The sequence below is a fragment of the Diplotaxodon limnothrissa genome, linkage group LG15, assembly GCF_057381915.1.
Source record: "Diplotaxodon limnothrissa isolate DT_005_m linkage group LG15, D_limnothrissa_male_GT1.1, whole genome shotgun sequence".
Lineage (NCBI taxonomy): Eukaryota > Metazoa > Chordata > Actinopteri > Cichliformes > Cichlidae > Diplotaxodon > Diplotaxodon limnothrissa.
In genome coordinates, this window is record NC_140610.1 from 6,734,306 (window position 1) to 6,750,923 (window position 16,618).

Genomic DNA, 16,618 nt, shown 5'->3' on the forward strand with positions numbered 1-16,618 from the left:
TGTTTTACATAAACTGACAATTAGACATTGAAGTACTAGCCAAGATGACTGTGTCTAATATGAACATGTCCTCCCCATCACATACTGCTGCTTTCCTGTCTCTCACCCTCTGTGTATGAATACTCTACGGTGAGCAGTGACAGAAGAATAAACTCATTTTCCAGTAGTATCAAATGAATGCTCACCTTATGAAATCACTTTCCACTCTCATCAATGATTATATTATATAGATAGATAGTCATATATTATAGATCCGTATAGTCATTGCTAGAAATCTTACTTGGTAGTATTTACATTTTTTTTACCACTAGGTACCAGTATTGGTCTGGAGTTGAACTCTGGATTTACGCTGCAGTAGACTACTCATTGTTGAATTCATGGAACACTTATTTCTTTAGATTTAGGCATAGGTCAAAATCATTGAGAATTTGTTTTAAATGAGATCAGATCGTGAGATCATGCTTGAGCTAAACTATAAACCCATCTAGCAGAGCTTTTTTTTTTTTTTTTTTTTAAATCATATCCTTAATTAAGTAGTAGAAGTAGCTGTACTACAGTGGAAACATATTGCTGGAAAATAATTATTTGTGGAAAAAAACTTAAAAAAACAAATCTGTGAGACACATTTTAGAACACTAGTTGAACTGGAGCCAAGAAATTACTTTAATGTACTGCCAAGTATACACCACAGATAAGTGCAACAAGTTGACCTTAAAAGCCAGTGACAAAACAACTTTGTTTAATGGACAAAAATGGACAAAAATGTCCATTAAACAGGAGAAAAAAAATAATTTCAGGAGAAAAAATTAATACCGTTATGTATTTATCTTGTGTGTTTGACTCAGCAGCTTGTAGTCATCTCAGAGATGATGGACAGGAAAGTGCTTGTAGCAAAGCTGGGATTCAGGAGGAGCTGCTCCAGCACCTGTGCACCTTTTTGCCTTGTGTTTACTGAACACATGGCACCTTTCCACAGACGCACCAATGTCCCACCTGGTAGATCATCATCATGAGCATAACTTAAAATAAAATCTTAGCAATAATATTTTGTGTTTGCTTGTGTGCGTGTGTGTGTGTCCTACCAAGCAGACTGTCAATAGTCTTCATCCAGCTGAAGATATACAGTGTGTGGTTCTCCTCTGCAGTCAGATCAGCAATGTTAGGGGCGCTGTCGCCCTCCTAAAATGATAAGACAGAATGGAGAATGGACAAAAGCCTTCTCTCACTTTGTGTGTTTCAGAAAAAAAGAAGTGATGTGTAAAATAAACAGATGGAAAAGGTTGAAGATATGTACCTGTAAAATCCGACTTGGCAGAGGGGTTAGGAAAAGCACTGCTTTTTCCATGTTGGTCTGGAATCGAGCTGCTGCTACATATTCTGCTGAGTTCAGCCAGCTGTGAGCAAATGACACTTCTACAGAGGAATAGTGGCTCTGCCTGTAGGAGAAGCGAGAACACAGAAGCTGAGATTAAGAGAGCTGAAATTTGAGATAAATGTTTGGCTTTTTTGACCACTTGCAGGGAAAAACAGCAAGGCCTCGTCCTTGGTAGTTTTGGTGTGCACTGAACTACCAAAAATAGTTCAGTGGACAAATTTTTTTTTGTTTATAAACATTTATAAATAATAAGGATAGTGATCACTTTTGCTTTAATACTTTTTCCAGCATCATTAGTATTGGTAATAAGGGCATTGATGTTAAAATTTGTGCTGGAAAGAGTACTGACACTGCTAAAACTAACAAGACTGCCAGAAAAAAAAAAAGATGAAGTAGATTTAGTCAATGTCATTGTCATGTATGAATGTGTGTGTACATGATTTGTAATATGTAAAAACAGGATGGGTGACTGGGGGAGGAGGGTATGTGTAAATGTTTACTAATGAAATGCATTAAAATGATAGATTTTATGATAGATAAAAATAGATACTTTATTGATCTAACAAGGGATGTTGTGTTACAGCAGTAGAATAAAAAATGAAAATGATATAGTCTACAATTAATAAGCAACATGGTTACAGTAAAAGTAAAAGAAATTACCTGGGATTACATGCTGCAGAGGCATAGGTTGAAGCCATTAGGGCGTCCCAGTAGACACCAAGGATAGTGTCTTTCTTCACATCATCAGGCAGAAGAGATTCACTAGTAGTCTTCAGACCCTTAAAACAATATGAACAATTAAAGGAGTACACCTATTTCAGCAATGTAGCTTTGTTGCTTCATAAAGCGGGTGCATTCAGGGAAAACAGACCCGTTTTGAACTATAATGGCACATGGCCCTGACTTTTTAAAATGTAATGTTTTCTACTAAGGGCAAAATAATACAAGTTCAGTTCCCCTTTAAAATTGCGGGATAATATGATGTGAATAGAAACTGTGTGTATATGTACCAGTGTATATCTGTGTTTCAATACCTGAAAAAAAGCATCCCACTTAGACATGGCATCAGGGTATTTAGCTTTACAGTCAGCATAAGTTGTACAATAGTCCTGTACTCCTGCAGGCACCTGCATCTGGACCTGGTAATGTAATAACATACATGATAATATGCACTATATAACATACATTATAAATAATACAAAATGGTCATATTCATTATTATTTAAACTGCAAATATTTGTGTGATGGCATGAAAAAGTGTCCTCTTCTTCTTCTTCTTCTTATTATTATTATTATTATTGCGGTTGTTGTTGTTGTTGTTTTATTTTCAAAGTGTTCATTTTCAGTTTAAGATAATACCTGAGCTCCTGCTCCCATGAAGCCCTGTTGTGCAGCAGACAGAAAGGGAAGTACAGATGCAAAATAGTTCACACCTGGAGAAACATAAAGAGGTCATTTGTATTCCCCCTGTGTTTATTTTTTATGCATTTGTTTCTTGTACTTACAGGCCCACCAACTCTGGGTAGAAATGCACAAAGGCTCTGCTTCCAGGCCACAAGTTGTTGCACCCGTTGGATCAGCGAGACGCCCTGTAAAAACAACAGATCATTAGCTGTGGTCTTGTTTCTTTGTTAGTTACATTATTAGGAGGCTCTTTATTCAGTTTTGTACTACAAAGTTTGTTAAATTGTGATGAAAGGATTATTATTGACTTAAAAAAAAAAAAGAAATGATACTTTGACTTCACCTGAAGTTAACATCCATCCAAGCTGCAGTGGCAGTCCCCACAGCAGACTGTCAGTAGCATTTGTCCCCATGGATCCCATGAAGGGGTCTGTAGCAGCTATCATCAGCCGGTATAAACTCATGCGGTGAAGGTAGTTCCAGGGGTCTGGAACCAGAATCCCATCGTGCATTGGCAACTCAGTCACTTGGCTGGCCGTTTGTGCCCAAAGGATGGGAGCGCCATTTTCTAGAATTACTGCAGAGCTGCTGAGAGACACTGCACATGCCAGGACAAGGCCAAGGACCAGCAAACGAAGCATGACTGAGGTGTTGGGTCTGCAGAGAAGGACAGAGTCAAGAGCAGCTACTCTGGACTGAGAGTTTTCCCTTAAATACAGCATTTGTAACTTCTCTGAATATCAAAGTCAGTGCATGCAGATGTGCACCAATCACATTAGTCCATGTGACATATGGCTCACTGGACCCTGACCAACAGATAAGAGAATTTAAGTACATATAGAGCTCAATTTTGTCCAAACATAGAATACTGAGTTCAGTGCAAAGTACATCTGTTCATCGTTCAAGCTGATTTGTTTACATGAACCCAAATCCACAACTTTTATAGTGATACAGTGATACCATCAGTAAATTGAATCTGGAAACACAAACCCCAAATAAATTCTAAGAATCCTTGGAAAAATTATACAGATTTTTACCCCCTTAAGTAGCCAAAGATAACACTTTTTATCTGGAAAAACTCATAAAATTTACTTTCACATACACTCACCGAAGACTTCATTAGTTACACCTTGCTCGCACCAGGTTGGGCCCCCTTTTCTCATCAGAACTGCCTTAATTCTTTGTGTCACACACTCAACAAGGTGCTGACCATAGCCTTAGTTTTATGTTCTTGGCTGATAGGAGTGGCATCCAGCGTGCTGCTGGAGCCCATCTGCTTCAAGGTTCAGTGGTTATTTGAGATACTGTTGCCTTACTATAATCTTGAAGCAGTCTTTTTTCTCTTTTTTGGACCTTTCTTTGGAAACCCTAGAGATGGCTGAGTGGGGAAATTCCTAAAAGAGCCAGACCAGCCCACAACAACCAACACCTTTAAAGCCACTATAACCTTTCATCCCCATTCTGATCCTCAGTTTGAACTTCATTAGGTTATCTTGGCCTTGGCTATGTGCCTGGACATTTAGATATGGTCTACATGTCTATGCATGTAGTTGCAGCCATGAGATTGGCTGATTAGAGCAGTATACTCCAGTGAGTCTGTACTGGATACAGAAGTTAAGACTGTTATTGATTTGGTTAATCTGAGTGAACTTTGATGTGCCTGATGTGTCTGGTAAACAGAACATGTCTCATAGCTTTATGTAACATCATAATGTGTTTTGTAAAATTACCACGGAGTAATTACCAATTACCATGGAGTAAACACCAAGAACCAAATTATAACTACAATTTTAAAAAGTTGAGGTGGTGTTAGCAAGTGAACTGTTAGGTAATACTATTTAATCCAGATTCTGCATTATTCTGAAAGCAAAGCCAATTTTATATGTAAAGTAGGGTAGCAAATTAAAAAGAAATATCTTTCAGCAATATGGTGGCATGTATGTATAAATGGCCTGTATTTGTATAGCGCTTTACTAGTCCCTAAGGACCCCAAAGCGCTTTACACATCCAGTCATCCACACATTCACACATACATTCACACACTGGTGATGGCAAGCTACATTGTAGCCACAGCCACCCTGGGGCGCACTGACAAAGGTGAGGCTGCCGGACACTGGCGCCACCGGGCTCTCTGACCACCACCAGTAGGCAACGAGTGAAGTGTCTTGCCCAAGGACACAACGACCGAGACTGTCCAAGCTGGGGCTTGAACCGGCAATCTAGCACATATAAACCACAGAAGGTGAACCAAAGCGCTTTAGAGACTGACACATTTACATTACATCCATCATTTGTACACAGTTCAGTTCTGGCCCATTAATGCATGAACATGAGCCCTTTGGTCTTGTTGGTGTGTCCACCGTGGATGATCTATTCTGGCTCCTTCGTGAATGTTCAGGTTGGGATCTGAGGAGTTTGATTTATGCAAATTAAGTGTCCAGAGCAGCTTTGTGGAGTGGCAAGATGCGCTGTCCTGCAATAGGAGGATGCTGCCATTGGAGGGTGCTAGTGAAATATTTGGTGGATAGACACCTGTAAAAGTAACATTCACAAGAATTTTAAAATACAAGGTTTTCCATGAAAACGCTGCATTGCAAAGAGATAATGAATGTATTCATTTCACCTGTCAGTTGTTTGTTTTTGTTGTGGTTAATCAGTTATGACCCATGTTAGCTGCAGGACCACTGTTTCTTTCCCCACCTTCAAGGACATTTCCCACAAACTCTGTATTCACAAAGCCACCATCATTGTGTATGATCCCCCACACACCTGACACAAACCTTTTACTCTCCTGCCGCCTCACAAGATGTACCAGAACATCTAGACCCTCACTTCCAGTCAGTGCAACAGTTTCTTCCTTCAGGCCTCAGAAAGCTCAGTACTCAGAGTCTGGACTGGAAACTCATGCACATAGAAGTGAACACCCTACATGAATCAACTAGACTAGTAACATACATACACACTGAAGCACATGGACACACTTTACACATTCATACTTATATTGTTGTGCACATTTCTGCACACATAGTGCAATTAAATTTTACTTAATGCCAAATCAAAAGTAGATTTATATTTTAAGGTAAAGAACCTACAATAACAGTGAGAAAACTGCTACAATCAAATGACCCTCTATGAGAAAGCAAATTGTGACAGTGGGAATAAAAAACTTTCCATTTAACAGGAAGAAACCTCTGGAAGAACAAGGCTCAACAAGGGGAGGCCATCTGCAGTGACTAGTTGGGCACGATGGGAAGGAAACAGGCTAAAAAACACACTGTGGAAACCAACCAGCCAACTTTACCATGTAGAAAAACGGCATAGGTGTGAGGTTGAAATTGCACTAATTGTTTCTTATATAAAAGGGGATTAATTGTGCTGTTAAACGTCTTTACGTTCAGAGAAAGGGGCTTTTGTAAAGTTGGCCCACGATTTAAAAGGAATGTATTCAATTCAATGTGAATTCAATTTATTAGGCCGATTCTGGGCCCCGAGCATCATATATGACACCCAAGACCTAAACAGAATTATAATCCTTTTTATGGCTCTTACACTAACTAAAAGCACTGATGTTGTCCAGTGTAAACTAGCATTTTTGGAACTGATTTGGACCCCTCACCTGCCCACGAACCAGCATCTCACCTGGTAGCCTACAGCCGATAAATACCTAAGAATGAAAGATCATGAAGCACTTAACCTGTGCTGCGTCGTTGCTCTGTTTTTAAGAAAAGGACAGTTTTTTGTTTCTATACTTTTCTGGCCTGCATTATGTTACCGTTTGACACCTTTAATTTACAGCTGCGATCTCGCTGGGAGTGCAGCAGACATCATGTGACGGAGGAGTGGCCAAAAGTAAAAATCAGGAAGCACAACGACGCAAGAAACAAGTCACGAGAAAGGTAAAGTTCAAACTTTTACACAACTCAAGTAAACTTTTAGTCATTCTTGACAATTTCACTAACGTTTTAGACGACCAACGTATTTTTACGAGGTTGTTTCGTATTTTTAAGTTTTTTTGTTTTGTTTTACAACGAAAAGCGACAAACATCTTCATACTGACTTCCCTTGTAACTTCATGACTCTTAAACCCGCTAATGTTAAAATGAAGAGCAGTGTACAGGTAACATTAGGACAGCGTTAACCCCAACAAACACAAGTAGGTCATAACTAAGTATTTGCAGTTTATCCGTTCATGTTGATGGCATAAAAAAATACTCTGGTGATTTCCGCATTTTTTCCTTGTTGGCAAGGAGACAGAAACAGAACATGCACGTTGGTTTAATTAACCCTAATCACACTTTAATTTTTAATTAAAGCAAACGAGAAATATCCTGTCACTGTGACAGTTTCTTAGCAGGTGGCTATTTGCATACTAAGTTTCAGTCTTTTTTGAGTCAGGAAGTCTGCATGAGGAGCTTGTGCTAAATATTCCCGGCCCAACACTCCTTCACTTCAGGTTGTACAGTATGATATGAGCACCTTTATCAGACTGTAGGACTTTCCTTTTGGCCTTGATAGCTGTTTTTTTTTTTTAAGGTTAAAAGATGAAAATATTTTAATTCTGCAGCATATTTATAATATTTTATTTCACAGCATTGATATCAAATCATTTTAGCTGTAATGATCATTTGTGTGATCCCTCAATAATGTAAGTGTATTAGTTTCGCAGTGTTTTTAGTGGATAAGTACCAGCATAAAACTTGTTATTGTTACAGTATTTTTTATTGTTTCAGGTTACTCATGTTTACAGTATCACATTCCAAAGAAGCTGGACCTCTGAACCATTTCTAGGTCATGAGTTATATTATAAAGTGATTTATTTAAGCCACTCCTTCACTTTACTATTTCAGCTTCCATCCTTGCTCCTCTTAGCTTGAAGCGTAAGCTTACTGTGACTAATCACACACTGTACTCAGTGTTTGGGGGTGGGTCCACTGTATTCCTGTATAAAAGAAATAAACTTGCCTTCTCAGAGCTCTGAACTCAAATTTATTAAACACTGTGAGCAATGAGGACACCAGCCATGTGGCAGGCTTTACTGTGTTGTGTGAGAATAAAACCTCAGACTGAGTTCATGAGTATTAAGAAGCACCCAGTGAAAGATAGTAGTGAGCTTCTCAACAGATATTTCTGGAGCTTTGCTTCAAGATGAAAACCTGTAGAAAGAAGGTGAAATGTAAGGGGGTGTCACAAACGTTGCATCATTTTTGGGGAGAGGAGATCACAGAAATCACTGTTTTATCTTGTATTTAATGCTGTACCTAATGTCAAAGACGCCATAAATAGAAACACAGTTGCAACATCTCTTCTTGGAAATTTGCAAAATACAATGATTATACTATATCTACACAAATGCTTTCACCCCGAAAGCCTCTTTTTTTTTTTTTTTCCTTTTTTTTTCTACACATGACAGTCACGAGAACAGTGAGCTGACTCCAGACGCTAATTAGATCTCACTGTTAACTCATGAGCGAGTCGAGTGAAGCCTGTGGTCTTGTGTGTCCTCGTAGGTTTCATCATGGCCTACCAGGCTGGGATTCCAGAGGAGCCCAGTGTTTTGGTTAACCAGATCAGCTCCAACATCCAGAAGATCACACTGCTGAGTAAGAAATGCACACATAAAAACGCATTATTGTCAGCCAGCGCGTCCAACACGTGGACACACTTCAATACAAATAAACAACATGCTTCTCTGTGACTTTCTTGCCAGCCTCCGAGCTGCAAAGGGCAATCTCTGTGCTGGGAACTGAACAGGACAGCAGCCAGCTACTACAGACGATGTGAGTTACTGGGGCTTGGTTGGATTTACATACCTGGGCTGTTATCAGAAGTATCTTAGTGAAAGTGTAAATGTGCAAGCGTAGAAAATGTTAGACTATTACAGCAATGTTTAATGCCGGCTAATTTTTTTTATATACTCTAAATTACTTCTGATTCCTTTTAAACCTATGCACAGTATTATGCCTACCATCCTTTGTCTTTGTAATGTCTGAGTACTATTCTCTACTTTAACAAATTCATTTTTTAATGTCATTAGTCAACAGAAGCAGCAACAAGGCAACCACTTGGCAAAGGAGACTGACCGACTGATGAAAGCTTTTACTGCACTCCCAGTCGGACCTGATCAGGTAATGAGTTTCTAAAGTCTTCCTGATCTAAAAGGTTTGTCACAGTCAAGCAAACCACAAAGAACAACCTCTCTTTCTGTCTGAAAAATAAACTCACTGGCACAAAGGCTGTAGTTCCTCACATGTCCCTGGGGCCTGGTTACAAAATTGAGTCAGTCTTCATAGACTCCCATGTTAAATGCCCAACTTCACAGCTTCACTGCAGAAATAAACGTGTTGACAGATTGAAACAAAAATGCTTTTGGCTTCTTCTTAGCTATAATTGTTATTTATATATCACATCATAGCGCTTCACTCTTTCATTCAAAGTGGTTACTTGTAGTTCCAAAGAAACCATGGCAACATCTAAATGTTCAAAATAGCAGTCCACTGACCAATGAACATTGTAATCCATCTTTTCTGTAGAATCTGTGGTACCATACCAGACTGATTAACTACAGACCATAGTTCTGACAAGTCCATTTGTTCATCTGTTTACAATATTTTTGTGTTTACTTTAGCGTCAGAGAAAGATACAGAGAGAGCGCCTGCTGAACGACTTCTCCGCTGCTCTGAACAGCTTTCAAAAGTCGCAGCGAGATGCCGCCAGCAAAGAGAAGGAGTTTGTGGCCAGAGTCAGAGCCAGCTCCAGACTGTCTGTAAGTAACTGCCTGTCATCAGATCACCAAGTTGTTGGGTAGAGCATTAAACGACAGTTATAAAATAGGTACTGTATGGGAGTATGAGAGTGGGGTGAAGCCACTGCTATAAATGTAAACACATATATTACATCATTGCGTAGATTTAGACGGAATTCAGGTCTTTTGACACGCGTGTGAAGTGCTGTTTAAGAAGTGTTGTGTTTTTCTGCTTAGCCATAAACTGGACGACACATACAGGCGATTTTTGTCAGCATAAGTGCTTGTGATGGATAGCAGAGGAGAATATGTTTGGTATCCTATTGAAAACCTACAGAAGAGTAGAGACTTGAAAATTAGACATTCTTGAAACCATAGAAAATAAAATAAAAAATGGTTTTATGCAAAGCTTTTTAGTAGCTTGTTTAAGCTTTGCACTAACAATCCAGCAAAACAAGTAGGTGCTGTACATCAAGGGTCACTGCCTTTTTCCTTTCAGCAGCAGATTTCACTAGTGTTTGTTCTCACTTTCGTGTTTCTTACTGTTTTCACTCTCTGCTTCCCCTCTCCCCAGCCTGCCGAGGCAGATGGTCACCATCGCTGAGTGTAGTTCTGCTGCATGTTAAGGGGGTTATCTTTCTCTCCCCACTGTCACAAAGTGCTCGTTCACAAACCTTGTTGGGTTTCTCTCATCAGTATGTCGGCTTCTGCTGAGAAATGTCTACTTTTTTATTTTTACAAAAATCCACATAAAATTGTTATTGCACTGTATTCCACCACAGTGCTTGCTTGAAATAGTCACAGCTGGTTACAGTTTCACTCCTCTCTTAAAATTGTTGTAACCGCAGGCGTCAGTTCAGAAGTAGTTTCACATGAAGCTGTCACATGATTGTGAATCAAAAAGTATCTTTAATTGTGATTGTTGTAGTCACAGATTCCCATGATTGGACCCACTCACAGCTGTGTTCCCGTATCTCACTCTTGCTTATCTCGCTTCACTCAAAGTTTTTTTTTTTTTTATCTGCTATGCTGCTGATAAGTAGGAACAGCGTGTTACTGCTGCTATGTTTAATAATTTATTTTTGCACAGTAAATAAAGCTGCAAGGTGAATTTATTCAACTTGGCCATGCATATATTTTAACAATGAAGTGTTCTGCAAATACTGAATAATTCTTTTTCTTTTACTTACATATTGCAGCAAAGGACATTCTGTTCTTACTGAATCATTGCTATACCCATAATCAGGAATAGAAGGACCTCTGCAGATTTGCAACAATAAGACTTAAATGTGTTCAATTGACTTCTAGCAGGGTGGTCAGCCTGAAGACAGCTTTCGAAATGTTCCTCCTATACCGAGGTAAGCCCACTGTTTCTGAACAGTATTATTCTTTCTGCTTTTTATTATTATAGTAAATAATGTTTTAACTACTCTAGTTGCATCTGTATGCAGTGATTCCCAGATACAGGTTCAGGCTGACGCTGTCACTGAAGAAGATCTGAGACTGATCCAGGAGAGAGAATCAGCTCTAAGGCAGCTGGAGGTAGGGATCAAATTTCAACACCTAATATCTGTGCAAAGAAAATTCCACAAACACAAAGTCACAAACATACTGTAAGTGCCTCTTGAATATGGACCGGCTCTCTTGATTTTTAGTCTGACATCGTAGACATAAATGACATCTTCAAGGACCTGGGTATGATGGTCCACGAGCAAGGAGACATGATAGGTAAGAATCTTTCAGTAAGTTAATGCTGACAGGTGTAACAGCTTCACATTGACAGTTTACGGCTCAGTGAGCAGGATTGTGCAGTTTCTACTCTTACCGCAAGTAAATTATGTATTTTGTTTTGTTTCCTGCAGATAGCATAGAAGCCAACGTGGAGAATACCGAGACCAATATCCAGAAAGGGGTGCACCAGCTGGCCCGAGCTGCAGGCCACCAGGTAATGTGACAGAGATATCTTAATGTATGATATGACAGAAGTGGTGAGGAACAGGAGTATGAAAAGACAGATGAGCTGTAATAAATGCTAGAAAAATGAGATTTTAACTTGGATTAGTAAAGCAAGACTGGTTGTTAGAGCCCGTTTCTGTAAAGCAGAATGTGTGCATGACTCTACATCATTTAATCAACTTATTAGTTAGATCATAAAGGAAAGAAAATTCAAAAACATTAAATTCCTTCTGCTTATTTTCTTCTAGCAAAGCTCCCGGAAGAAGATCTGCATTATATTGATAGTGTTGGTTGTTGTTGCTGTTGTAGTAGGACTAATCATCTGGGGCTCCCTCAAAGCCTGAGGGCTTCCTCCTCCTCCTCCTCCTCCTCTGTTTATCACCATGGACCAAGAATGAAATTTCATTCTTAATCTTTTTCTTCTTCAAAAACTGACAGAGGGGAAAAAGATTGAAACACCGTCTCTTTTTTTTTTTTTTAAGCTTTTTTTTTTTTTTTAAATCAATTATGTTTTTAAGATATTGTAGTCCTCAATGTCAGGACTACAACCTTGTTTGCTGTGAAGCAAATCTAGCTCTGGTAGCTTTATTGTCATGATCAGTGTCTGATTTAGGCATGGTTTCCTCTGAAATGGAAGACTTATCAGATGAAAGAGGCGAGTATTCGTGTTTAGTGGCAGTCATTGTTGTTGAGTACGTCCTGCCCTAGCAATGTGGAGTCGCTCCAATAAATTGAATGTACACAATACACACAACGCTCCTGGGTGCAATAAGCAGCATGTTGGTAGGGGACGTTGCTGCAGCTGCCTCTTTTTGTCTGGTTACATATGCAAAATCCACATACTATAAGTTTCTCAGCAATAAAACAATGAAGTGCAGTATGTAAATTAAGTGGAAATGAACAAGCGCTAGGTGTGGGTTGCAGTAAAATGTAGCCAAACTACAGTCAGAATATTTAAAGCCTCTGAGGGGCAACAGTGTTTTTATCTGTTGTTTCCAATATTTCAAGTGATTTGATTTTTATTCAGTCTTATGTATAACAAAAATAAAAGCAAGTGCAACTTTAATCTTGCTGTTAAGACGTTAGACTACACTCCAAATAATAAGGGGAAGGGTTTGTTATTATGAGACCAATTCTGGGAAAATGGCAGCGCTGTGTAAAATGTAAGTAAAAGCAGAATGCAGTGAACACAGAAACCGTAGCCAACCATGAAAAAAATGTTTTACCCAGCGTCCCATTTTTTTTTCCTTTTTCCAATAATCATGTTTGTACATTCAGTAGGGACTTATTTCTTTTAGCTTGTCAGGGAAATCCTTTTCATTTCACTGCCTGTCACACAAAGGATTGAAGTAAAATATTCACAGTAAATAGTGCAAAGTCAAGTAATACACAGTGAGAGCATTTGTAGGTTATTTGGCATTCACTTGTGGTTCTCAGGAAAAGGCATCTAATTGAGCAAATTACGTAAGAGCTGAAGGAAAGTTGTCACTATTTTCTGTGAGAACTCTCTTATCCCTTGTTTTTAAAAACAAATAATTAGACGACCGATCTTAAACCAAAATATACTAATGCAAAGTATCCTAAATTGCCTTGTATTAGTAAACACTAACACTGTTGTTGTCATGCTTCTGTATTTGAACCCGATGGAAAATTATGTGTGTGTGCGTGCGAACTGTCTTCTATTTGCTAAATAAAAATTCAGAATCTGAAGTGTGAAGAGTGATTTTTAACCAAAATTGTAGGATACTTGAAACTAGATTATGCACTTTCTGAGACTGTTGTACTGCTACCAAGTTGGAGGTAGAAAGCTGAAGTGAGATAGCAAATTAATAATTTTTTTGAAATATATTTTTAAAACTTTATTTTGATTCATTTTCCTTTTCAGTAACAAATGGAAGAAAGAGGGGGGAAAGGGAGGTGGAGGTGGGTGGGGTGGGGGGTTGAACTTAACCCATGAACAGTTTGGATTGTTTTGTCTTATTCATCTTCTTCTTGATCTTATGACCTCTTGGTGATTTGCCTCCCGTCATACTAGAGCTGAGACAGATTCATTGTCAACTGTGACCTTTTTATTTTGAAAATCGAAGCACTTTGTTAATGACTTGAATTGACATTTTAAATTTCACAAAATAAAAAAAATTTCTTGGTGGGGAAAAAAGCTGAGATTTCACAGCCTCCTATTCAGTTCCTGTAACTATCCCAGGGCAGTTTTGAAAGAGTTCGGTGAAAAACAAAAAAATCCACAAAATTTAGAGCAGTTTTTAAAAAAAAATTATTTATTATTATTATTATTATTATTATTATTAAGGATATGTATGAGAGAAAGACAAGAAAATGATGATAATCAATACTTAAGTCTGTGATGATTTCGATTTAAACTATAGTATGACCTGAAAGTTTAATATAAATTGGTGTTTACTGTATGCCCATACTCAAAATCACAGACAGCCAGATGAAATTTAAATCTACCAATTACTCAATTTCAAATTAGTCATCACCAACTGCCCCATATGCCTCCACATATGTCAATAGTTAGTTACCATGGTGAGAGCATTTTGTGTAACAGGCTGCAACCAACTGTTGACTTTTGCAAAATGGGCTTGGCATTCCTCTTGCACAATGCCTCATAAAAATCAAACCTGTAATTCATATCAAAGCGTTTTAAAATCCATGAGGTTCCCAAGAAGTTGCTTTGCAGATTCATGTTTTTGTGTTTCATGGAACCAAGATGAAAAAGAAAGTAGTCAAGAACCAGTTAAACGTTGGTTCCTCTGGTACTATGGTAAATATTTGCAATTATTTTTGTGAAAGCTTTAGATTTAGAGTACAAAGTGGTCATCATCTCATTTCTAGGGAATCTAGTATTGGAAATTTATCTGATCAAGATCTGAGTCTTGCTACCTGTATGTACCCAGGGTTGAGTGTAAACTTTGAGTGTCTTTTGAGAGCTGGTTCTTATTTCTTGGTGACAATACTGAGTCAGCATTTTTTCCAGATAAGGGTGGCCTAAGTAAATGTTTCATTAAAGGCTGGGGTTATGCCAGACCCAGTGTTGTTTACATAAAAGTGAATGTCTCTGATTTCACAAAAATAGCATTTAAATATAAATAGTGAAGTGAAAAACAAGAAAAGAAAAGAGGACTAGTAATAGATCTTGTGGTACACCTCATGGGAATTTTAATGGAAAACATCTTCAAGTGTACCTTGAAAATAGTTAAAAATCCGCGTTATATGGTAGGTTATATGATATTCTTGTTTAATGTAAACAGGAGGAAATAGCATTCAACAGAGGATGAGATCAGGGAGCAGTTGAGGTAGCTAGAATATTTCAGAACAGACAGTGTTGGAGTTGGACTCGGATGTGGAAGTAACAGATTGCTGTGACGCAGAAAGCAAAAGTTTCCATGGCAGAGCGAGTGATGAGGAATACTGGACACTGTTGCAAATTCATCACTGAGGCACAGAAAGAGTTGAACTGAGCGTCAGTAGGACAGGGAGTATTTTGAGCTGTTTACACACACAGAAAGTAGCAGGTTGCTGCAAATAGCTGAGCAGAATTTTCCTTCCCAACAGAAACCTCCCAGCTGTGGAGGATGAGGAAAGTTTGACTGGGTACAAAGTTACCACAAGAGAAGCTGGAGATTTTTAGCTTTTGGAGGACAAATTAAAGGACTTATGTTTAAAAGGATTTAACTTTTTGGTGGAAGTGTTAATGCATATCATTTTATAATAATATGTGTCTAGAAAAACAATTTATCACATAAGTACAGCTAACAGGAGCAATAGTATATGGAAATTACACTCTTTCGCTCAAAAGTTAAAAAGTGGAGATAATAACCTCCTCTGGAACAGACAATGACCTCACTGAAGCGAAGTTTGTTAGTGCGTCATCAGAAGATGGACCAGAGGAAATAACAAGTTGCTATTAGCTTTCCTTTTCTTTTTTTTCCCTGAAAGAAGCTGTTTGAAAAAACGTAAATGGAAGAGAAGGTGGCATTGCTTGTGTCAACTTTTTTTTTTCCAGAGACGGGAGAAGAAATTTTGATCATTGTAACTCAAATTCTGAATTATGCATTGCCTAGTTACATTAATTCACAGAGCAGAAAACTGATATACATTTCAACTGGTCCAGAGTCACGGCCGAACCAAAGTAATAAATATTAGACTTCCAACAGATCGAGGGACATGAAAGAGAACATTGTTAAAAACATGGAACTCAAAATTGAAGCCAACAAGAAGCGGCAGAAATGGCAGTTCCTGGAAAACCGTAGTGGCTTGTGCAGTGGCGAGGATTACCGCTTCCTCCTGCGGGAGAAAAACCTGGATGGATCTATTCATTACGGGGGCAGCCTGCAAATGTGGCTGCGGGTGACTGAGGAACGAAGGCGCATGGTCGAACGGGGTTTCCTCCCCCAGCCTGCAGGGAGCGACCCACCTTGTGACCTGTGTGCTCTCCCGGAGCTAACGGAGCGCGCCCTTTTGGAGAGCCGGTTTTCCAGGGCGGTTCTTGGCCACAGCATCATCCGCTGAACCGGGCAGTCGCTGGGATTGAGGATCCACTCTTCCCCACCGAACTCCTTCACCTCGGCCAACACGTAGCATTTGGTACGGTCCAGGTGTAACCGTTCGATGAGGCACTCGATGGCTTCAGCAGCAGTGGTGTTCTTGCGGGCGGTGACGGGGCAGTAGATGGTGCCCTCAGCCAGGGAGCCCGGATAGACGCGCAGGGTGAACTCAGAAAAAAAGAATAAAGAAAAAAAAAAAAAAAAAAAAAAAAAAAAAAAAAAAAAAGAAATGGCAGTTCCTCTAATGGCCTTTTGAATGTTTAGCTCCAAAATAAGCTTAGGAATTTGAGGGTTATGTACAGTACCTATCTGAAATACTATGACTTGAAGTCTGTCCAAGAGGCCTGTATTTCTGTTTTAGGGATAGAAATGACGGTTTATTAATCTAGTAGGAATCCCTAATTAGCAGCTAACATGTACATGGATTTAAATTGCTCAGTTCAGAAACCGTGGCTGAGGTCACAGTGGGTGTGTCCACCATTTATATCCAGTTTATAGTCCCTAAAAGCTCCAAAAACACTGGAACCTACATTTCCTACAATTCACCTGATCCAATCTTTTGTCAGATTTACCTGG

At 38.9% G+C, this 16,618-nt stretch overlaps 2 protein-coding genes across 3 annotated transcripts; one reads left to right on the forward strand and one right to left on the reverse strand.

The window, feature by feature from the left end:
• Nucleotides 1-841: 841 nt before the first annotated feature.
• Nucleotides 842-3,501, reverse strand: leg1.1 (liver-enriched gene 1, tandem duplicate 1). The gene is made up of 8 exons (XM_085373119.1): nt 3,123-3,501; nt 2,881-2,964; nt 2,735-2,808; nt 2,410-2,514; nt 2,036-2,154; nt 1,295-1,436; nt 1,083-1,179; nt 842-993 (listed from the first exon to the last, which is right to left on the reverse strand). The coding sequence occupies exons 1-8, from the start codon at nt 3,499-3,501 to the stop codon at nt 842-844; spliced, it is 1,152 nt and encodes a 383-aa protein (XP_085229245.1).
• A 3,141-nt stretch (nt 3,502-6,642) lies between these two features.
• Nucleotides 6,643-11,932, forward strand: stx7l (syntaxin 7-like). Of its 2 annotated transcripts, none has more exons than XM_085372548.1 (10): nt 6,643-6,675; nt 8,287-8,379; nt 8,487-8,556; nt 8,814-8,904; nt 9,405-9,542; nt 10,830-10,879; nt 10,973-11,063; nt 11,177-11,249; nt 11,384-11,466; nt 11,726-11,932. In XM_085372548.1, the coding sequence occupies exons 2-10, from the start codon at nt 8,295-8,297 to the stop codon at nt 11,819-11,821; spliced, it is 777 nt and encodes a 258-aa protein (XP_085228674.1). In that variant the 5' UTR covers nt 6,643-6,675; nt 8,287-8,294; the 3' UTR covers nt 11,822-11,932. The 2 variants fall into 2 exon arrangements, with proteins under 2 accessions (XP_085228674.1, XP_085228675.1); XM_085372549.1 differs by having other exon boundaries at nt 10,833-10,879.
• The last annotated feature ends 4,686 nt before the right edge of the window (nt 11,933-16,618 follow it).